The 23,373-nt window shown below is 40.4% G+C and overlaps 1 protein-coding gene across 4 annotated transcripts in view; it reads left to right on the forward strand.

Moving 5' to 3' along the window:
- The window catches only part of MGLL (monoglyceride lipase), a 155,731-nt gene that overhangs the window by 1,184 nt on the left and 131,174 nt on the right, over positions 1–23,373 (forward strand). For 2 of the 4 annotated variants that reach the window (XM_069083824.1, XM_069083823.1), the window contains exon 2: positions 1,092–1,236. In XM_069083824.1, the coding sequence (XP_068939925.1) occupies positions 1,112–1,236 (125 nt within the window). In that variant the 5' untranslated portion in view covers positions 1,092–1,111. Of the gene's footprint in view, positions 1–404; positions 563–1,091; positions 1,237–23,373 lie in introns of those variants that run through there. The other 2 variants (XM_069083822.1, XM_069083825.1) reach the window with 2 other exon arrangements.

Below are 23,373 nucleotides of genomic sequence, written 5' to 3' on the forward strand. Positions count from 1 at the left end.
GTGTGTGTGTGTGTGTGTGTGTGTGTGTGTGTGTGTGTGTGTGTGTGTGCGCGCGCGCGCGTGTATACACCCGGTACCTTTTGGGCTGGAGAGAAGCTTAGTTCTCCCTTAGAGTGGCTTTTCTCTGCCCCTCCCTTTTCGAACTAGGGAATTTGTTTAGATAAAGTGATGAGATGAACAAGTAGTAGCAGAGGGGATAGAGAGAAGAGAGAGTGGGGAAAGAGAGGAGCAAGAAGGGAGATAAAGGAAGGGAGAGGGGGAAGCGAGAAGAGACGGAGAGCAGAAAGTGGAGAGGGAGGGAGGGAGAGAGGGAGGGAGGGAGGGAGGGAGGGAGAGAGAGAGGGAGATGAGGATGGAGCAGGCTCTAAGGCGTACTCTCCAAGAAGCAGAAAGGCATGATTTGGGGGTGGGGTGGGGGGAGGGGGGCTGGAGGGAGCGCTAAATATTTGGTTGGGTGTTACCGTGTGACAGCAGTGATGGGGGAAAGCTTTTTCTTTGCTCGGATTTGATTTCCTGGTGCTGTCTTCTCTCTGGAATGCAAAACCTCACACGATGGAAACAGGTTTGTCATCCTAGCCCGTGTGTGTGTCGGATGGTAGAAATGATAATAACAGTATCGTTCACCTCATTATTTTGTCCCTTTGCTGTTCTTTAGAGATTTTTTTTAAGAGAGATGAATCTTGAGATGCAGCTGGGTCCTTGCATCCATAGCGGTGCCTATAATTGCCACTTGATTACAGCTAAAATACCCTTTAAGATTAAGTTTCTTGAAATGATTTAAAAATAAACACAGATGGGAATGGGGGGAGCTTTAATGAGGCCCTTGGACTTTTTTTGAAAATTTAAATAAAGTGAACATTTTCTTAAAACAAATGTGTCCTCTGTTTTAGCAGTTGGAGGGACATCATCTCTCTCCCCCCACATCTTTGAAATGGAGTGACGTTTTTTTTGGTGGGTTTTTTTTTTCTTTTTTGACTGGTTTCCTTAAAATGCTACTGACTTTGAATCTATGTAGAGAGGACCCCCTTCCCCTGCTTATGAGTGTTTTGGTAAAATCTCTTCATTTAGGCTTGCCTTTTTTTTCTTTCAAGGTCCTGAAGAGGCTGCCAAAATGCCTGAGGAAAGTTCTCCTAGGAGGACACCCCAGAATGTCCCTTATGAGGGCCTTCCCCATCTGGTCAATGCAGATGGGCAGTATCTCTTCTGCAGATATTGGAAGCCCAAAGAGATGCCAAGGTGAGTGTTTCTAAGTGATATGTTTTGGATGATGTGAAAATAAAAGCCACTGGTCTTCTCCATTTTAACTTCTAGTTCCATTTAATTTAAGGAGACACCCAGAGGCTAAGGAGTTGTACACCATCATTTTGGGGTGGTTTAAACTTATCTGAATTCAGTGATACTTCCAATTCTTAGACATGGGTTAAATAGAAAAATTAATATTTTATTGAGTTTTTTTAAACTTATGAAATAAAAGTCTGTTTTCACTGTAACAACAAGAATACAAATTCCACCATCTGGCAATTAAAAAAAATATTCCACATGTTCATGAGTTATTTTTTTTTGTACTTGAGTGGGTTTCCTGCTACATATTGACATTAATTTAAAATCAAATCCCTTGATTGAATATAATCAGATAAGGGGATCAGAAGGCTCCCCCCTTCTTAATCCTTTTCCTATATTGCTTTCTTTGATTATGTGGTTCAGGAAGCATAAATATGTTATTTGTGAGGGAAACTGCCTAACATGTTTTATCTCTTTCTTGTTCAAACTAGCTCAACTACTTTTTGCCTTTTCCATCAAAGATTCATCTTGCCATAAGAAACGGGCATTCCTCTCTAAATGAAAAGGCAGCTGGTGTGCTATTTGTCTCCTCTAAAGGCAAATAGGAAAAAAGTCTTGTTTGTTTATGTTGTGCAGGGCAGAAATAATTTATGAAGCCTGATTGGTCAAAGGACAAGGGGAAAGTGAAAATTTCCTCTCACCTGGTCTAGTGTCACACTGCCCCTATGTGCCCCCTTCCCCAATTCTGTTTTGTGTTGGCTTCTCATCTTCTCTTTAGGTTTACAGATAGCATTGCTGTAAATTTCCTCTGGTTGCTCCCTTCATTTGGGTGTATATAAACCCAGGTTCAATGGATAGCATTTATCTTTCTTCTAGAGGTGTGAACTTTTAAGGCAGTTATTCAGGCTGAGACCACCTGTTCAAGAATGATTATTTCCATCTCTATAAACATCTTCCAACAATTGAGGAACAGTTTGGCATCCTTTCTACCCCAATCCAATTTCTACCCCAGCCTAAAGATTTCCTGTACAGGAAGATTGTGTGTGTGTATGTGTGTGAAACAAAGTTGTCAGGGATTATAATGCTAATTAATCATTACATTGTAGTTCCACTGGATTGGAGATTAGAGAACTAAATGTCCTGGTTTTAGTGTCTGTACAAATTAGTAATACGCCGGTGAGTTCTTTGATCCACAAATGAAAGGATGGTAAAGAAATGAAAGGAAAAGTTTTTCATCTCTTGGTAGCCAACTCTTAGAGCTCTGTTGGCTAGGAAGTTAATTGAGAGGGACAGTGCTCTAGTTTAAGGATGATAACATAAACAGGAGAAGTATTATTCAATCATAAGTGCATTGGATTGATGGGGTGACAGTAGGACAAGGGTGGTTAGTAATGGGCATAATTGGTCTCCTTGTGGTTTTATGGGGTTATGTTAAGTTCCTGGAAAAATCATTGAACATGACTGAGAAATTAATAGGATTTAGAGCAGGAAAGAAAGTTTAAAAACTAGCTTATTCCTCTCATTTAAGAGATAAATTGAAGCCCAGCCTGGAAAATGATCTGCCCAGAGTAATACAGATGGCAAATAACAAAGCCAGGATTCAAACTCAGGTCACAGAACCAAAGGACTGAGATATGGAGAAAATGTTAGAGATGGTGATTGTAGTCCAACACCCTTATTTTACAGATGAAGAATGTGAGATGTAGAGAGGGATGTAATCTGCCCGATTCACCCACCTTAGTAGGTGGCAGTACCAGGACTATAATTAAGAGACTCTGACTTGTTCTCTTCTGACTTTCTGTCCTTGCCTCTTTCTACCACTCCATATTCTCCTGGAGAGTCTGCTGAAGCATATATAGATCCCCTTCTCAGAATAATGTTTTAAATGCATAAAATAAAATATGCAGAATTACAAAGAAAACCAATTATATTGAAATTTAGTTATCTATCAAAAAAATTTTTTTTAAGTTCAGACTCTGGATTTAGAACCTCTGAGAATTCCAGACTGCCCAAATGCACTGAATCTTTGGCTCTGTTCTTCATTTCAGTTCCCTTGTGTGACTGTTGCTTCAGTCTGGAGGCTGTGCACTTAGCAAACATTTATTACTTTCTTACTATGTACACAGCCTTGTGCTGAGAAGACTAGAAAGATGAGCAATAAAAATGATAACAGTGATGATGGTGGTGATGATAGGGACTGAACCTGTCATTTTAATTGCATAGAGAACAATCAGTTAAGGAAACTCCCTCTCCCAGAGTGGTCAGCACCTTCTAGTTGTAGTGAGTTGCTTAGAGCACTGAGAAGTATTTCCCTAGGGTCACACAGTCAGCCTGTGTCAAAGGGAGAACTTGAACTCAGGTCTCTATGCATTACCCCAGAGGAAGCTTCTGTAATCATGACGACAACGATGATGGTGATGATGATGATGATGACAGTAACAGCAACCATAAACAACACTGATACAGTACTTAGAGCATACAAAAAGCTATACCTACGGAATTTTATTTCATCATTAAACCCCTGGAGGTAGATGGTAAGTGGCATTATTGTGCCTGTTTTTATAGGCACATATAAGGGAAACAAGCCTTAGAGATAGATTGCTGATAGTAGCACAGCTAGTATGGTAGGATTTGAACCCAGATCTCTCCTGATTCCAAGTCCAGTGTTCCTTCCATAATATCAGGCTGTCCTATGATAAGGTGTGGTCCTTGCCTTCGAGTAGTTTTACGATCTAGTTCAGGCTTTGCGTCTTATACAGAAATATATATAAAATAACTAACTAGAACATATTAGGTGCCTAAGAGAGGTACAAAGTGTATGTGTGGTCAGCAGGCAGAATTCCCTTCTAGCTGGAGAAACCAGGGAAAGCCTCATGGAAGAGGAAGCATTTGGGCCAAGCATCGACGGATAGGCAGAATCTGGACAGGCAAACACAGTAAAGAGGAACAGAGAGGATAAAATGCTTTCTGGGTAGACAGAAAGGCAGCTAGGTAGCACAGTGGAAAGGGTGCTGGGCCTGGAATCAGGAAGACCCGAGTTCAAATTTGACCTCAGACACTTACTAGCTGGGTGAACCTGGGTGAGTCACTTAACCCAGTTTGCTTCAGTTTTCTCCTCTGTCAAAACACTCCACTATCTTTGCCAAGAAAACTCCAAATGGGGTCATGAAGAATTGGACACAACTGGAAAATGACTCAATAATAGCAACAAGAAAAGGTAGACAGAACAACGTGAACAAAAATGTAGAGCCTGAAAAACTTGGTTGTTTGTTTATTGTCCTTGACATCACTATGTTGGGGTCAATGTACAGTGACTGACTGTGGCTGATCAGCCCAATATGGTGTCAGAAGGCTTTACCACAGGTTGGGCACAAATAGTGTGTATGAACATTTGGAGTGGAGATGGTTCTAAATTTACACATCTCACATTTCTTTTGAGCTCAAAGGCAAAATTTGGTAATACCTCGAGGGATGTTGCAAAGCCTTGTTTCATTGTAGTATAAGGGTATATGAAGGGTAGTAATGTAAAACAAGGCTGGAAAAGGTCTATTCGAGTCAGATTATGGCCTTGAATACCTGGGTGAGGGCTTTTGGACTGGTAGGGAATGGAGAACTAACAGACATTTGGGAGCAGTAATGTGTGCTTGCTCTGGGTAAATTAATCTGGCAGCACTGTGTAGGGAGGATTAAAGAGAAGTGAGAGCTGGAATGGGAGGAAACTGTCATCCAGGTAAAGGCAAATGAATTCTGGTAGGAGCACGGAAAGGAAGTAAATGTGAGAGAGACTGGGAAGGTAATATCAGCAGAATTTAGTTATAGGAGTCGAGGGGGAAAGAAAAATTTAAAAAATTTAAAAATGACAAGGTGTGAGCATAGATGACTGAAGAATGAATGGCATTCTGAGAAGAAACAGGGAAATCATGAGAAGAAAGTTTTAAGATGAGAAGGTAAGGGAGGTTGTTTGGGGACATACTGGTTTTGAGGGCCCAGCAGCAACAGATTTAAAGCTCCAGGGACCTATGGGATTGTGTAAGCCAATTGTACTACAGGTGGTTGGAAATGTGGGTCTGGAGCTCAGGAGAAGGGTCAGGGTTGGCAACACAGACTTAGGAGTCCTCCCCAAAGGAAAGCTATATCTGGTTGATAGCAATCAAGGTTTGTATGTGTTTATATGGTTTTTTAAGTTGATGTCCTGTGGAATTGTAAGGAATCAGAGAACAAATAAATTTAGTGTTAGAAGGACCTGCAGAGGTTACATAGCCCAACTCCCTCATTTTATTGAAGAGGGAACTGAGGTCCAGGGAAGTAAGTGACAAACCCCAGGCCTCAAGGATAATTCATGGCACCTTTTGATGGCAAATCCAACCTTGTTGCTATTGTTCTTAGATTTTGGGAAAGGAACTTTGGCTCATAGGAGTAATGATGATGATGATGATGATGATGATGATGATGATGATGACTTCCATTAATATGGTAGTTTTTAAGCTTTCAAGCACTATGTAAGTGGGAGCTAATCCTTATTGTTAGGAGTGAGTGAATTCTGGTGTATCATATGGCGATAGTTATAGTCTGGAGAGTTGCAAAGGGCCCAGTGGTGAATGTTTGGATGAACTCTCCAAATCAGTAGTTCTTCACCTGGGTCCCATGGTAAGCCAAGCAGATAGGAAGTGGGGATAGAGATAGGCAAAGGGGACCAAAAAGTTCCCCTGTTGAAAAATCTCTTTCCTCCATGTACCACCACATTGATATGCTTTTGGTTAACAAATTCCTACCTGGAGGTGCATAGACCTGCCCGCCCCCCATCTAGCTGGAGAATGATCCTATCCCTAAGAGTTTTCATCTACTTGGGCCTTATCTATAGGTACTGGTGGCCATCCTAATACCATCCAAACTCTGTCTTTGGAATCAGTGGGATAGGCAGCCAAAACTGGAACACTAGGTTTGATTTGACATTCTACAAAATTCAGTTCCTCTGGTTCAGTCTAGTCACCTAAGTGCAGGTAGATCCAGGTTCCTTGTATTTAGATCACCCAATTTAGTCCGGAACCTTCCTGGCTGGCCTCTTCTACTCTTCCCACACTCTAGTAGGAAGAAAAAAACGGAGGAAGAAAGAGGAAGAGGAGGAGAAAGAGGTATTCCAAAGTCATATACCGCTGAAGGAAAAGTAGGCCAGATTCTTCTTCTCACTCTCTCTTCCTTTTGTGTCTCTATTATGGATACTTCCAGATTCCCCTGTTCCTAGAAATCTCCAGAATCTATTTCCTTTAAATATCTGTTTTTAAACTTCTAAAAATAATAAATGTTATAACAAAATGAAATGAAATGAGTAAGTAAACCAACAAAAAGAGGAATAAAATTGTATGTAATATCACAGATTCCAAACTTTTTCCATTTTGACAACAGCAAAAAAGTATATTTGGTTTACCAACACAATAACAACATCTTATCTGCTTTGTGTCTCCTTTTGGTTTTTTGTTCAGTTTGTGTACTTATAAAGCTTTGCATCATTTGGTGTGAGGTAAAGCCCTTTGGACTCAGAGGTAGAAGAGATATCTCAGATATGACACTAGCTTTGCTACCTCTTTGAACCTCCATTTCCTCATGTCTAAAATGGGGATAATAATGTTTACACTAACCACCTCATGAGGGTGATCTGAGGAAAATTTCTTGTGAACCTGAATTCAATAAATATGAGCTACATATGGGGGGGGGCAAATTTATCAGGATACTATCAATCCATTGATTATTTCCACCCTTCACTCATGTAATCACAGGAGTATCAGAAACAACAAGGTGTTAAGATTTTGAACAAAGTGTAAAGAAATGTATTATTAACTTAATAGAATGGGGACAATGGGCTACTCCTTTACAACGTATGACATCTTTAAGCTTGATTGAATTAGGTGACTCTTGCCTCGTGGTTCTAAAGTATCAACCACATCCTTGATGACTATTTAAAACATTAAGACACAGGGGATGGCTAGGTGGCACAGTGAGTAGAGCGCCGGCCCTGGAGTCAGGAGGATTCAGCCTCAGACACTTAGCACACATGCAAAAATACCTAGCCGTGTGACCTTGGGCAAGTTACTTAACCCCAATTGCCTTCCAAAAAGCAAAAAAAAAAAACAAAACATTAAGACATGGGACACTTTCAAGGAGTGTGACCCCTGGCTGCAGAGAAGAAAGCCAGCTAGGAAAGAAGAACCCAGATCTTGAGAGGGGTGGAATCCTCTGTCTACCTTCTCTCTTGTGCCTCTAGCCAAGGGGAACAGTAGAATCAAAGCCAAAGACAGCTTAGAGGAGCTGGACCCATAGACAATAGAGCAGAGACAGCTATAGATTGTAGAGAGAAATAGCCTTGGACGTTAGGAATGTAGCTATGGAAAGGAATCGGCCCAGAGAGCTCAGATAAGCAAACTACCCAGTAAGGAAATGGCCCTGAGGGTCCCACGAGGGGAGAAAAGCCATTGGAACTCCACGGGCCTGCAAGTGTTAGGACCAGAATACTATATGTATCTGCCCTCTTGTCCTGCTAATGCTGCATGTGTTTATGGGAAAGGGTTTCCCAGGTTCATGGGGGAAATGTTTTGTAGCAGTTTTTCTAGTCCATCTCATTAAATGCCTTTAGTTTGAGCTCATTATGTCCTTTGACTATTAGTATGGTGAGCGTGAGAGTGGAGAGTCATGAGCCATAGGTTGGGAGTTGAGACCTAGGAATAGTCACCTCCTGGTGATTTAACCTGAAAGTACATATCAGAGGTATCTCCAATGAGAGTGATACACACACACATACATATATGCACATGTATTTATGCATATGTACATATACATACACATGTGTATATGTACACACATATTTGTAGTCATGTGTTGCTCTAAGTTTGTTTTCATTACTATCTGTTTTAAAAATATTCTTTATTTCATTTTTTAGTCAAACAGTAATATCTCATTTCATTGATAAACCACAGTTGGTACAGGCATTCTTCAGTCAATAGATATATCATTTCCCCCTGCTTATTAGCTATTGTGTATCATACTGCTATGAATATTTTAGCACAGAACTGATGGGATTTTGCCACCTTTTCATAGTTTCCTTAGGATATTAGTTCAGATAATAGGATCACTGGGTTAAAGCTCATAATTATTTTTGAAATTCATTTTGCATCTTGCCTGGTCCTTCTACAAAAATATTGCATCAATTCATCGTTTCGTCAAGAGTGCAATACTTAGCTTGGTTCTGTCAGTTCCATTTTTATAATTTTTAATTATTTTTGACAATTTGGTGGGTTTAAGTAAAGCAGTACCTGAGAATTGTTTCAATTTGCATTTCTCTGATTATTAGGGACTATGAACAATCTCTCAATGACAAATTCTTAACATGTATTTTTTTTTTCCTTTGAGAATTGTCTGATCCATCCATATACTTTGATCACTTATCTCCTGGGAAATGAATCTTGTCCTTATAAATTTGTATCAGATTCTTATAGAGTTGGGATATTAGATTTGTTTCCAAAGCATTTACCACAAAATGCTTCCCCAACTTTTTTCTTTTTCTTTTTTCTTTTTGCTCATTCAATCTAAAAACATTTATTAAATACCTATTGTGTACAGATTACTGTGGTAGGCCTTCAAGGAATATTGAGTTTAAGTAAAATGTAATCTAGAAACACAGTTTGTGAGAAGGATAAGACGAACGCATAGAACTATAAAACACAGTATTACATGATATGTGTGTGTGTGTGTATATGCTTTAGAAATTCAAAACAGAGACCTGAGAGAGAATCATTATAAACTAGGAGGATTAGGGAAGACTCCCTGGAGAAGGTGGCATAATGAATTAGACCTTAAAGGAGGGAGAGGAGTTTAATAGGAAAGGAGAGGAGGTATAGGTCTAGAAAATAATGTTTAATGCTAGAGAGATGCTCTCTGCATCCAGAAAAAGAGCTGATAAATAGAAGTATGTATAGAATAATTTTACACACACACACATTTTTTAAAATTTGTGTCTAATGGTAGCCATCTCTGTGGGGGGGAAGAAAAAAAAGAAAAAAGAAATTTACACGATAACTTTATTGTGTATTTGGAGGGAATAGCAAGTTGTACATAGTAGTTTGCAGTTTCATGTGCAACGATCTTTTTTTATTGTACTGTGTTATGGAAATGCTTGTTTTGTTCCATGAATTGACAATAAATTGTTAAAAAAAAATGTTCGAACCAGTTGAGAGAAAGGAGGTAACATGACCCAGCTGAGTGGCAGAGAGTTGACTAATTTGTCTGGAATATAGCATATGCAAAGGGTACCAGTAAAAGAGAAGGAAGGAAGCACAAAAGTAATTTCAGATTATGGAAGACCTTGAATACTAGGCAAAGTAGTCTGAACTTTCCTCTTGAGGCCATAGGAAGATATTTAAGATTTTTCAGCAGAGCAATTATATGCCCATATCTAAATACAGGAAAGATTTTATGACAGGAAGGGTTTAAGAGACTATTGCCATAGTCTAAGTGAGGGGTAGTGAACTCTTACTCTAGGGTTATTGCAGTAGGAACAGAGAGTAGAAGAAAGATAAGAGAAAGGGTGAGAAAGATTGCAGAGAAATGGTACATTAAATGAGAGGTAGAGATAGAGGGAAGAGTCGGAGCTGAAAGCAAGCTTCCAGACATGGGAGCCTGGGTAAATAATGGGGGCTGAAGTCAGAAACAGGAGAAAGATAAACAGCTCAATTTTGGCCATGTTGAATAGAAGTCTTCTTCGAGGGCAGAAATTTTTTTGTTTTTGTCTTTGTATTTGCAATGCTCAGTGCAATGCCTAGCACAAAGTAAGTATTGGAGAAATGTTGGGCTCGGCCAGGTAGCACAGTGAGTAAGAGCACTGGCTCCAGCGTCGGGATGACCTGGGGATCGAATCTGGGCTCAGACACTTAGCACCCACCCAGAAACACCTGGCCGTGTAACCTTGAGCAAGTTACTTAACCCCAATTGCTTAAAAAAAAAAAAAGAAATGTTGCTTGAATTGAGTTGGATTGAGTTATTAGTGAGACTTCCAGTGGAAGGGTTCCAGAATTCCAAGTAGGTCTGGTAAAGGCAGCTAGAGAGGCGGGTCTGAAATTCAGAATACAGCAATAAGACTAGAGATAAAGGTTCAGAGACATCTGTATAAAAGTGATAGTTAATGCTGTGGGAGTAGATGAGATCGGTAGGGGAGGGAATGGAGAGAGAAGAGGGCTGAGGACAGGCCCTTGGGTAATACACACATGTTGGAAAATCCTTTATTTTTATATAATCCTATCCATCTGTTTTGTTTCTAGTAATTTCTTCCATTTGTACGATGGATAAGAACTTTTCTATACAACCAAGATTAATGTTTCTCTTTCTCTAAATTTTAGTGGTTTTTTTTTAACAAGAAAAACATTTAAATCATTGATCCAGGTAATTCCATTCAACAGACATTTATTAAATATACAACACATGGAAGTGTTTTCTTAGATGCTGGGAATTCAAAAGCAAAAAAATGAAATCGTCCTTTAGGAGACCTTACATTCTATTTGGACAGCTTGGTGGCAGGATAGATAGATAGATAGATAGATAGATAGATAGATAGATAGATAGATAGATAGATAGATAGATAGATAGATAGATAGATAGATAAAGTAAACACAAAATAATTTCAAGAGGAAAAGGACCCTAACAACTGGGAGGAGATTAGGGAAGGTTTCACATAGGAGGCACCTGAGTGAGCCTTGAAGAAAACTCACTTCACAAACCTGCTTTGGCTCCCATTTTATCCGACATTAATTAATTCTCACAAAGTGATGATCAGTGTGCTTTAGGAGGCATCTCGTCTGAGTCATTTGCTCCCCAACTAGGTGACAAGCTGCTTGGGGCCCATGTCTTCTGTGTCTGGTGCCCTCCCTTATTAGGTTACCCAATGCCTACCATTTGCTTTGGCAGATTTATCTCACGGTAACAGAGTGTCACTGGCTGCTCTCAGATAGCTGGTGGACTTGCTTAACCAGTTTGGTGGAAATGAGCAGCTGGCTTTAAAACACACAGACTCTGGCCCTGGGGAGGACAGGAGGGCATTTCATTGTCAGGGAAGGATGATCCACTTGGGTGATGGCAAAGTTCAGTGTGTCAAGCTCCAGGTTACAGCCATTTTGGCCAGACACATCAAGGCAAATCCATGCTCCTACAGTTCCTTCGTGCCATTGACCTGACACCTGAGGTGCTGAAGATAAGCTATCGGTGTCTGTAAACAACGATGATGTCAGAAGAAGTACTGAGCAATCAGCTTCAGGTGCAGGATAGATTTGTGCCTGACCCAGCCAGACAATTATTTTACTAAAACTCTCATGCTTTGGAGTAAGGCTCACTTCATCAGACCAAAGAGCCTTCATCACTCACATTATATTGAAAGCAGGAAACAAGAATGCCACCTGAAGTCAGTAAAGTGCTCACATGTTGTTGTTTTTTTCTCCCTCCTGCAAGAGAGCAAGCCCAGAACTGGATCAGAATGATGACTGGCCCATTATCAGTCATCCCGATCTGCTCAGTCCTTGCAATTTGCTTAATTGACATGTTTCTCCATTTTGCCATCAATTGAAGAGACTTAACTGCCTTGGTCTAATCTCACTGGTGCTTGGATAGAAATTTAACATTTCATCTCCAGTCACTCAAGCACCATTTAGCGTATTTTCAAATCATTTCACTCACTAGTAACTTACACCCTGTCCCTCCGTTGCTTTGTGGTCTTAGCCCTTCCAAACAGAGTGGGGTAAATGGAGTCAGAAGGGAAAGGTAAGAGTGGGGCAGAAAGAGCCAGAGGCTGGAGCCAGTGTCTGAGTTAGAAACAGAGTAAAAAACCAGGAATCAGGAAGACCAGAAGAGGGCTGGTGAGAGGCAGGGTCTGGTTTCAGTCTTACCCTTCATGGCTTCCCCTTCCAGGTAAGTAGTATAAGTATTTTTGCTTGCATTTGAAAGATAAAGAAATTGAGACCCACTGGGTTGAAATGATGCTGTTGAAGATCAGACAGCTGTGAATTGTCAGAGGTGGGCTTCCAGCTCAGGTCTTCTGGCTTAGTTTTGCTAGAGCAGTGAAAATGTTTTTCTTCAATCAATTGATGTTCTGCTAACAAACTATCAGTGTTTGTAAACAAGAATGATTCAGGGATGGAAAAAAACTTAAGTAGAGGCTGCCAGCTTCCCTCCTAAGTCCTAAAGATGGGAAATTGAGCATGGAGATGAGCAGGTCACCTTTTGGAGTTCTGTTGAGTTCCAGAGCCCTAAAGTAATTAGCTAATTGAGTCTTTCAGCAAACATTTGAGAGGTAGCAATGTGGTGGAATGGGACTTGGAGTCAGGTGACTTGGGTCCACCATCTTTGAGCTGTGTGACCTTGACCTTGTGCAAAATCACTGAAATTTTCTGTGTCTCAGATTCCTACCTTCCTACTGGGAATTCTGGTACTTTGGCTCTCTCTCTCTCACAGTGATGTTGAGAGAACCAAATGGCATAAAGTGACCTTAATTACATGTATAGACCTATCAGGGATAGGGGCTGGGCCTGTGATTTCATGGGTATAGGGAACTTTTAAGTGAAGAAACTCCCTCTGCCAATGCAGATTTCATACTTTTTCTGCAACTTACAGCTTTAGAGAAGTGTCTGGAACATTGACAGGTTAAGTGACTTGTCCTAGGTCATACAGTCATGTATAAGATGTGGGACTTGAACCTAGGTCTTCCTGTTTTGGGGGCTAGCCCTCTATCCACTGACATATATACATGTAAGCAGTTCTTTTCATTCAGTGCCTACTCTATGGAGAAGCCTATTCTCAGTACTAAGGGAAATGTAAAGATGAATAAGACACAGTCCTTGTCCTCAGGAAGAATTTAATTATCTAAATGGGACATAAATTTAAATTGAGCCAAGAAGACTTACTTCTTGCTACACTTAGATGCATCATAGAAAGATATGTTCTTTCAGGGGCCCAGCAGATAATGCACTTTGCTATGCCTATGTCTTGAAAAGATAAATACGAATTACTGATCCTTAGGCTTCTGCAGAAGGAGATTAAGAATTGTATATATCCACTGTGGTACAGTTTATGTCTTTCCTGCCTTGTTGAAGCTACTAACACTAGAGAATCAAATAGCATTTTGCCTTTTAAAAAAAAATCTCTAAATCAGGATGTAAAATCATTATCGGGAGCTGTACAACAATTCATTCAAAATGACATGTTTTTCCCAATTGGAGTTTATAATCAAATGTAAAGATAATCTGAATACAAAAAAATAGAGGCCTTTTTTTTTTTTAAACTTTTCCCACCAAGCAAACAGTGAATTCTCTCTCATTTTTTTTCCTGGCACTAAAGTCTTGGCCACTCACTTAGCACTTAATTTCTTACTGCCTGTGACATTTCCAGTAATGTTTGACTTTTCACAGCTTCATTTTGACAACTAGATAGTAAGCCCCTTGAGGCCAGCCACTGGGCCCAATACCTCTATGTGTACCTCACATATGTGTATGACAGACACTCAAATGGTCTTTGTTTTTTTTTTTTTTAAAGCAATTGGGGTTAAGTAACTTGCTCAAGGTTACACGGCCATTATTATTTCTGGGTGTGGTGCTAAGTGTCTGAGCCCGGGATTCGATCTCCAGGTCTTCTCAACACTGGAGCCAGTGCTCTTACTTGCTGTGCTACCTAGCTGCCCTCAAATGGTCTTTGAATGAATGAACTAACTAACCACTGAAAGAAAGAATAAATACAATATACAAATGCAATAAATACAGCATGCAAATGCAAATGGAGAAGGGAAAGGATAAAAAAAAGCTTTCTTTCCCATGGTGCCTAGCCTCCAGGATTAGGGACATGACAATCCCTCTGTCCTTTGCCTGGCCAGACCACATCAGGAGTGTTGCTTTTCAGTTTTGGATGCTGTAGTGTAAGAAGAATATTGATGATCTGTAGGGCTTCCAGAGGAGGGCAACCACAGCATCCATGGGCCTTGAACCCATGCTGTGGGAAGGTTGGGTGAAAAAACTAAGGGCATTTAGCCTGACTCAGGGAGTGGGAATGGAATTATAGCTGTCTTCAAACCTTGGAAGAGCTATCACATGGTGAAGGGATTAGAATTGAATTGATCTCAGAGGGCAGAACCAGGAGCAATGGGTGGAAGCCGAAAAGTGACACATTTTGATTTCATGTTAGTGATGATTTAAAAAAAAACAAACATATGGTGGTCCCCAAATGGGATGAGCTACCCCAGACAATCAAGGATTCCCCTCATTGGAGGTCTTCAAGTAGAGGCTAGAGTTGGGAATGTCATAGTGAGGATATCTTTTGTGTATAGGTTGAGCTAGATGTCTGTTGAGGTCCTTTCCACCTCTGACATTCTGTGACTCTGAGTGACATAAAAACTGTAGAAATACCCGGTTTATTACCTCAACTCAGAAGATTTATATAGCAGCTCTGCTCAATTCCTCTTGGAGATCATAGGGATTTGGGGATTCTCCCCACAGTCTCAGATTCCTCCCTTACTTGCCAGAAAACCTACCTACATCCAGGGGTTTTCCTATCCTTTGTTTTGTCTAGGGGAAATCTCCTATTTCTTCCTGCTCACCATTGGCTAATCATCATTCTCCTTTAAAAGCCTTTATTCAAGTTGATAACTGACTGGAATTACACTGAGGATCTGAGGGCAAAAAACATTCTTCCATTCCTTTCTCTCCTCCCCTTTCTAAATGGTAATCTTGTTCAACACTTAAGCAACAATGCTGGAATACTGTGTGTGTATGTGTATGTATGGTGGGGAGCTGGCAATGTGCTTACAGCACAGCACGACCAAACATGATTTCATTTTAAACAACAAAAACTAGATGCTAGCAAAGTAAACAAGTCATATTTTTTTCATGAACGTAATACAGAAATCATGTTTAGCATTCAGCCTTGCCACTCAGATGTTGTCAGAGCATTAAGCGCCAGATTTTCCTGAGTACTAAGAGCCCTTGACTTATCCTGCTTCTTAATTGAGATAACTTGCAAAACTGAAAGGTTATGCTGACTTAGGATAGAAGGAGAAATGGACATTTTTATTAATATGCCATTTATAGAAGCAACATGTACTTTTTCATCAGAGATCAGTGTTGATCGTTCCTTCCTTGGACCTTGAATAATTCTTTGTTCTTTTCTTATAAAATTCTGGCCTTGGGTTATTATAGTTATTTTGTTTCTAGGATTATAGAATTAGAGTTGAAAGGAACTTTGGAGGAAATTGAGTCCAATCTTTCATTTTACAAATGGGAATACTGAGGCCTAACTCCAAATCTAATGCTTTTCCCACAGCTTCTCTCTCTATGACACATCCCCTCTACTAGCAGAGACAAAGAGTATTTCTTTTTCATTTTTGTTTCTCCCTAATGACACAGTGCTCTGTGCACACCTCAATATGGTCTCCTTGGTATAGGTGGACTGCCCCCACGATTTACTGCCTGTCGCCTAATGGACAGCCATTTGTTGAAGAAACTCTCCAAACATAGCTATACTAGCCCTTGGGTGACAGGCCAGCAGTTCATCCCCAGCCTTGAACTCTAGACCCTTCCCATTTGGTGGGACCTGCCAGAGGTTCTTACTCCTTTAGCTCAACCTTCAAGAGCTCAGCCACCATGAAGTCCTTAGGGGAGAATGTAATAAGCACCTGTTATAAATGCTTGTTGAGTTGAAGTCAAAATGTCCCGATTTCCCCTCCTGGTATTACTAAAAGCTTCTCTTCCCAACGTGCAATTTTCTCTGCCACTTCTGGTGCTAATGCTTTCCTTGTAACAGGACAACAGGCTGATTTTCAAACAGGGGCATCTCATCACACATTTTTTTTCTTTTTACAAGAATCTTTAAATGACAAAAGCTCTTTGATGGGAGAAGGACGGCTGCCATCACTGCAGTAGATGTTTCCGACAGTTTTGTTGGTGTGATAATTTCTTCCAGTTACCACAAGAATGTTCTGCAGATACAAATCTGGCTTTGTTTTGCAAGGGAGCCTAAGGGGAAAAAATAGCAAAATAAGCTATTCAGTGAATAGCAACTATTGTTGCCAATTTTCTGTTTATCGGTTGACTTTTACCTCACAAGTCTTAATCCTAGTCCCAGACTCACTTTGTTTGTGTTCAAAGAACAAGCCAATGGGTCCATGTCTAAGTCAATGATTCTTAAAGTGACACACGATTTGTAGCTAAGGTTATAAGACCTGCTTTTTTTGTAAGCATCCAAACTTCTTTGTATTAATGCCAACAGTAATAGGCTCATAGAACTGAGAAGGGGAAGGGATATGAGGGACCGTCCAGCCCCAGTGCCCTCATGTTGCCTCCATAACATTGTCTTTTACCTGGGTCCTTGCATTTCACTCATAAAGCCTCCATCATGGATGAGGCCCTCACCACCTCTTGTCTGGCGGATTGCAATATCCTTCTAAAACGATCATCCTGTTTCTAGGCTTTTCTTCTCTCTAATCTGTATTCAACACAATTACCAAATTGGTATTGCCCAAACACCAATCTGACCATATCATTCCTTCACTAGAAAATGGACATTGCCTCCTTATGACCTCCGAGGTAAAATACATACTCCTCTGTGGGACACTTGGAGGCCTCTACAATTTAACCCATCTCTCTGGCCAGCCTTCTATCCTGTTCCTCCATTTGATGCCCTCTATGGGCCAGTTAAATTGCCCTACTAGCTACTCCTCATACACAACATTCAGCCTCCCATCTTACATCTTTGCCTAGGTGGTCCTCCATGCCTAGTATACAGACCTTCCTCACCTCTACACCTTAGAACCCCTGGTTTCTTTGAAGGCTCCACCCAAGAAGGGTATCTTTCTTGATGTTGAGTCATTTCTGTCATGTCTGACTCTTCATCTCCCCATTTGGGTTTTTCTTGGTAAAGATACTGGAGTGATTTGCCATTTCCTTCTCCAGCTCATTTTACAGATGAGGAAACTGAGACAAATAGAGTTAAATGATTTGCCCAGGGTCACACAAGCTAGTAAGTGCCTGAGGTCAGATTAAAACTCAGGTCTTCCTGACTCCAGGTTGCTCTATCCATTGTTCTACCTAGATACCCAGTATAAGAGTATCCTACATATCCTTGATTCCCCACTACTCCCAGTTATTACTATTATCTCCTTCTTGAAATTACTGTCTATTATCTGTATATATAATCAGTGTTTACTTATCTGTATGATAATAGAGTCAAAGACTCTATAGAGAGTTAGAAGACATTAGTCCGACCCTCTCATTATACACGTGAGGAAAATGAGGCCCAGAAGAGATAAGTGGCTTGCTTGAGGCTACTGTGGTCATAAGGGGCAGAGGTGAAATTTGAACCTGTGCTAGCATGTTAGCCCCTCAACAGCAAGGACTGTTTTGGTTGGTCATTTTCCCAGTGCCACTCACATAGCAGCTACTTAATATTGAATTCAATTCAACTGAGACAACGTTGGTCTAGTGATACTAGGTCACAATTCTACAGCACTTTCCAGTTTACCCAGTCCTTTCTTTTCACCATCCCCAAGAGTAGGTGTTGAACAGGTATCATTATTACAGATGAGGAAATTTCCCCACAGTCTTGCTTCCTTGAAGGGGTGGGGTGGAACTGACAGTACAGTGTTCTACTTAGAAGCTTGTAAACTAGTTCTAGGGAAGGGGTGGAGAAGAGGCGTGGCTTGTAGGGTCTCCCTGGCAAGCCTTCAAGTTCTGTTTGTTTTGGGAACTCCAACTCTACATAATGACTGTTTTTTAAATGAGTTTTTATTGATGCCTCTTGATTTGTCTTTTTTTTTATACCATCATAATTTTCTCCAGTATCCCATTCCCTTCCCCTCCCAAAAAGCCATTACATATAACAATATTTTTAAAGATAAAAGTTTAAAAAGAAAAATAAGGTGGAAAAGTCAGCATAGATGATCAATCAGTGTATCAAAAAAGTCTGAAAATTTGGACAATGTATAACATTTGTGGTCCTCCTACCTACCTTCCCCTCTAGGGAATGGGATGGGATGTAGGTATTACTTACGCATTTTTATTAGTCCCAGATCCAACCTCCTGCTCTTTTTTCTGAATTTTTCTGTGTTTCAATCTTAGATTGATCACCAGTCCCTGGTGCCTGTTTCAATCTTGGGTAGGGTTATTAAAAAGTATACCGTACCTTCTCCATAAGAGTTCACTCAAACAGATTTTACTGAGATTACCCACTGCTATTTTCCCATCCCTTTCTTCCTATGGGAATTAAACTTTAACACAAAAACAATTTTGAAATTTCATAGATGAGATTGGGAGTGATCAGAGGGGAAATGGTATGTTTTGGGAAACTTTCAGTCTCATTTAGAAGAATCAAAGCTATGAGGAATGCTTCATCTTTGCTCCCATCCCTCATTCTGTTTCTAGAAAGCAATTGTTTAGGGGAGAAGGGACCTTTGGATAGGAGCTAAGGAGCCAGTGCTAATGTTTGGATAATGCTACCCCATTGAAGGCAAAGCTCTCTCCATATGTTTCTTTATAGGTACGTTTAGTCCACAGGAAAGTGAATGCCTTTGAATCATATTTGAAGGCAGTTGTTTTTCTACTCACTGGTAATTTCAACCTTGAGAGAAGACCTATAGGATATCAGAGTTGAAAGACATTTCTTAAGATCTTCTAATCCTACAGATAAGGAAAGTGAGGCCCAGAGAAGGAAAAATACTCATCTGAGGTTACATAACTAGGTAGTGGCAGAATTGAGAATATTTCTAGTAATTTAGTGTTTTTCCACATCCCATGATCTGTTTCAAAGCTCTAGGCAAAGAGTAATTTAGTAATCCAAATGATTAAGAATCTCAATTCAGTAAAGTGGAGTATTTTGCAAATGCAAATTAGGCATTTCACTATATTTATCTTTTTTGACCAATCATGTTGCATGCAAGGAAGAACTGGTCTATTGAGGACCTCAAATATCTAACTTATTTTCAGTTATTCAGCATCTTCTCTATAATATAACTCACAGTTATAATGAGTATAGGATAACCACGTTTGAGATTATCCTTACAACACCTGTCCCTATCCCTAGTCCCTATCACCCTCTGTGATGACTTTTTCTCAATCCTCATCCCTCTTGACCTCTCTGCAGCCAATGATACTGCCAATCACCCTCTTTTCCTCGTTATTCTCTTCTCTCTTAAGTTTTCAGAACATGATTCTCTCCTACCAATCTGAACTTTCTCAGCCCCCTTTGCTGGACTGCCATCTCAGTCATGCCTGCTAACCATGGGTGTCCCCCAGGGCTCTGTTCTGGGTCCTCTTCTCTTCATCCTCTAGACTATTTCACTTGGAGATCTCCTTAGCTCCCCAGGGTTCAGTTATCATTTCCGTGAAGATGATTCTCAGATCTCCTTATCCAGTTCTAACCTCTCTGCTGACCTCCAGTGTTATGTCTTCAGCTGCCTTTTAGAAGTCTCAAACCAGATGTCTTGTAACCATCTTAAATGAAACATGTCCAGAACTGAACTCATAATCTTTTCCCCAAGTTCTCCCCTCTTCCAAACTCCCATATTACTCCCCTATTACCACTTACTTGCTGGGTCTTCCAGGCTTGAAACGGAGGTGTCATCTTCAACTTGTCACCATCTGTCACCCTCTCAATCTACTGTCAAGTTCTATTTCACCTTTGCAGCATCTCTCAAATATGCCCCCCTTCTTTCCTTTGACACCCCCAATGCACCTTAGTGTACCCTCTTTTTTATATCTGGACTATGGCAGTAGCCTGCTGGTGGATCTGCCTGCCTCAAGTCTCCCCCTATTCCAGTCCATCCTCCATTCAGTCATTAAATCAATTTTCCTAAAATTCAGGTCCTATCATGTTGCACCACACAGCCCCCCTTCCAAACCCTTCCCCCAATACAGACACACTTAATCAACTCTGACAGCTCCCTATCACCTTTCAAATAGAAATTCCTTCGGCATTAAAATCCCTTCATAACTTGCTTTGCCCCTCCCCCTCCTTCCCAGTCTTCTTCCACCTTGTGTCATCTACCATGTACTTTTTGATCCAAAGATACCAGCCTCCTTGTTGTTCCTCACACCAGACACCCCATCTCCTGATTCTTGCATTTTCACAGGCTGTCCCTCCTTCATTCTACCTCCTCTTCTCTGCCTTCTTTTAAGCCTCAGCTAAAATGTCATCTTCTATAGGAAGTGTTTCCTAATCCTTCTTTATTCTAGTGCTTTCCCACAATTGATTGTTGCCTGTTTGTCTTGTCTGTAGCTTGTCTGTATAATTGTGTATTGTTGCCCCCATTAGACTTCAAGCTTTTTGAGAGCAGAGACTTCCTTTTGCCTTTATTTCTATCCCTGGCACACAACACACTGCCCAGCACATAGTAGGTGCTTAATAAATGTTTATCAACTGACTGATTGGCAGTAATCTTGGCATAAAACACAATCAACACAAGAGGGACTTTATAGTGACATCATTTTAAAAAATTTGTATCTATTTCAGTGTGTTAAATTCCCTTTCATCAATGTGAAGTACTATCTATACATGTAACCAAATTCTAAGAAATTTTTTTAAATTTCTCATGGGGAAGAGGGGGAAGAGGGTAGGGTGATGGAACAGATCTGTGATTTAATCAATGTGGGGGATTCCCTGCTGTGGAAACTCCCTCCAGTGATGCAGGTCAACCACTCGTCTGTAACTTGTGGTCTTAGACAGTTGCACTGAGAGGCTAAGGTGGAGGAAGAGAAAGTAATATTTCCCTTTGTGAAATGAGAGATAGAAACACAGCCAGAGCAGGGCAAACCTGGGTTCTTTCCCTTTGTCACATGTCTAGTAGAATTATGTAGGTAGGATTTTAACCTAAGTCTTCCTGAATCCAAAGGGGCCCTCTGCATTATGTCACACTGCCTCATTTTTTTAACTTTGAAAACTTAACAAAAAGATTGAACTTTTAAAAAATTTAAAATTTCAGTGAGACCTCAGATTCACCTGTGAAACTCCACCAACTTGTACTACTACTGCATTTTATAGAGAAAGGAATTAGGTGATTAGAAGAGGAGAATTAAATTGCTGTTGAGATAGCAGGTAGTTAACTTAATGAGAAGCATTTCTTGTTTTTATCTTATCTGAAAGCTCTTTGACAGTATTTGTAGCATTGTTATTGACTGCAAAAGGAGCTTAATAATTTAATATGGCTAGAATTGGGCTGATGAAATCAGTTTGTAAAATGTTTGTAGATGTGAACAAAGGATATTACTTAGGGAGTAAATTAGAGAAAGCAGCATGGTTGAGTGGAGTCAAAAAACCCAAGTTTGACTCGTGGTACTCATATCATCACCATGACTTTGACCTTGACCATGATCCATCATCACCACTACCATCAATTTAGGAGGGGAAAGAGCCTTACTACTGTGACTAGGACTTGCCATGAGGTTAGAGGCAGACTTCTTCTCTACCCTGAACCTCTATCTCCTAATCCATTAAATAATAAAACTTGCATTTCTTACCTTACCAACTTACTTTTTGTTGTTTTATTTGCTTTTTTTTTTAGGGGGAAGACAGGGCAATTGGGGTTAAGTGGGTTGCCCAAGGTCACACGGCTAGTTTTTGTGTTAAGTGTCTGAGGTCAGATTTGAACTCAGGTCCTCTTGGCTCTAGGGCTATTGCTCTATTCACTTGGACACCTAGTCACCCCCACCTTACCAACTTATTGTGAAGCTAGCATTTTAATAAATTGTCAAGTGCTCCATAATTGTGACTTATTGGACTATGATTGTTTGAGTCCTATTTAAAGGTTCCTTGTGTTGTCATGTTTATGTTTTAACATTGTATTGAAATATTATATTACAAAGTAAGTAGAAGTGATATTTCTCCTCTCACTCCAGAGGTCTCTTTCCCTTCCCTTCCCTTATCCTTCACCCTTCTCAATATTCTTCCTTCCACTGTCCAACGCCTCCTCTTCCCTCATGGTTTTTCTACACCTTTTCTTTTATACCATCTCTCCTTCTGTAAATCCAAACATTCTCTCTCTGTATCCAGCCACCAATGCTGCTACTTAGAATGCCATCTGGTCATTAAGCAACCCTGTGAGCTAGGAGTGTAGTCTAAAGGAGAAAGCTTTGGACCGGGAGTCTGGAGGCCTGGGTGTTAAGTCTGGTTCTGCTTGCTGGAACCACCCATGTCACTTTGCCTAGGTTTCCTCACTTCTAAATGAGGAAAATATTAACCCTTCTCATCTTATGGGATCACTATGAAGATAAAATAAGGTAATGCTAAACATTTTAGAATCATTTTGTTGTTATACATGTGTATCTACAACAGACAGTCCATATGGACAGCTCACTGGGCCCCGAGTTGGACAGCGGGCTGGATTGTTTTCAGGAAATTACAAAGCTCTTTTGCTAACCTCAGACTCCATATGAAGCAAAGGCCTATCCTTTCAATACTAACATTTCACCCTCATGGCCATATGGCAGCAAGATGTAGAAGGCTAGTGCCAGAAAAGAGGAATATTGCAAAGAGGGCAATGGAGAGATGGATGATGGGGGGCAGGGGGACCAGACTGCAGTCACCCAGGAGGAAGTCTGAATAAGGAACAAAAATAAAAGACATCAGCAAGGTGTTATACCATTGAAGAAAAGATGGGCTGGTCATATGGGAAGAGTAAGAGATGAGAGCTGGATACTCTGAAACTTCCTTTGGAAGTCTTTTGATGTCAATACAAAGCAATGAAGCAGCTGCAGGTTCTTGAGAAGAGAGAGAGAGAGAGAGAGAGAGAGAGAGAGAGAGAGAAGAAAGGATGAAAGAAAGAAATGAAGAAAGGAAGGAAGAAGATAGTGAGTGAATAAATGGATGGATGGATAGAAGGATGCATAGATGAGTGAATGAATGAATGAAAAAATTTCTTAAGTGCTTGCTTGTTGCCAAACACCAGAGATACTTATAGATACTAATAGTGAGATAGTTCTTGCTTTTAAGGGACTCATATCCTAGTGGTTGGGGACAACACAAATAGGAAGTTTCAGCTGCATGACAGAGAAGTCCAGTGGTCCATCGGGTCCAATGGCAGGGTAGATA

This window comes from Petaurus breviceps, unplaced genomic scaffold (assembly GCF_028583685.1).
Source record: "Petaurus breviceps papuanus isolate PSGF00001 unplaced genomic scaffold, PetGlider_PUasm1.0 174, whole genome shotgun sequence".
NCBI classification, from domain to species: Eukaryota; Metazoa; Chordata; class Mammalia; order Diprotodontia; family Petauridae; genus Petaurus; species Petaurus breviceps.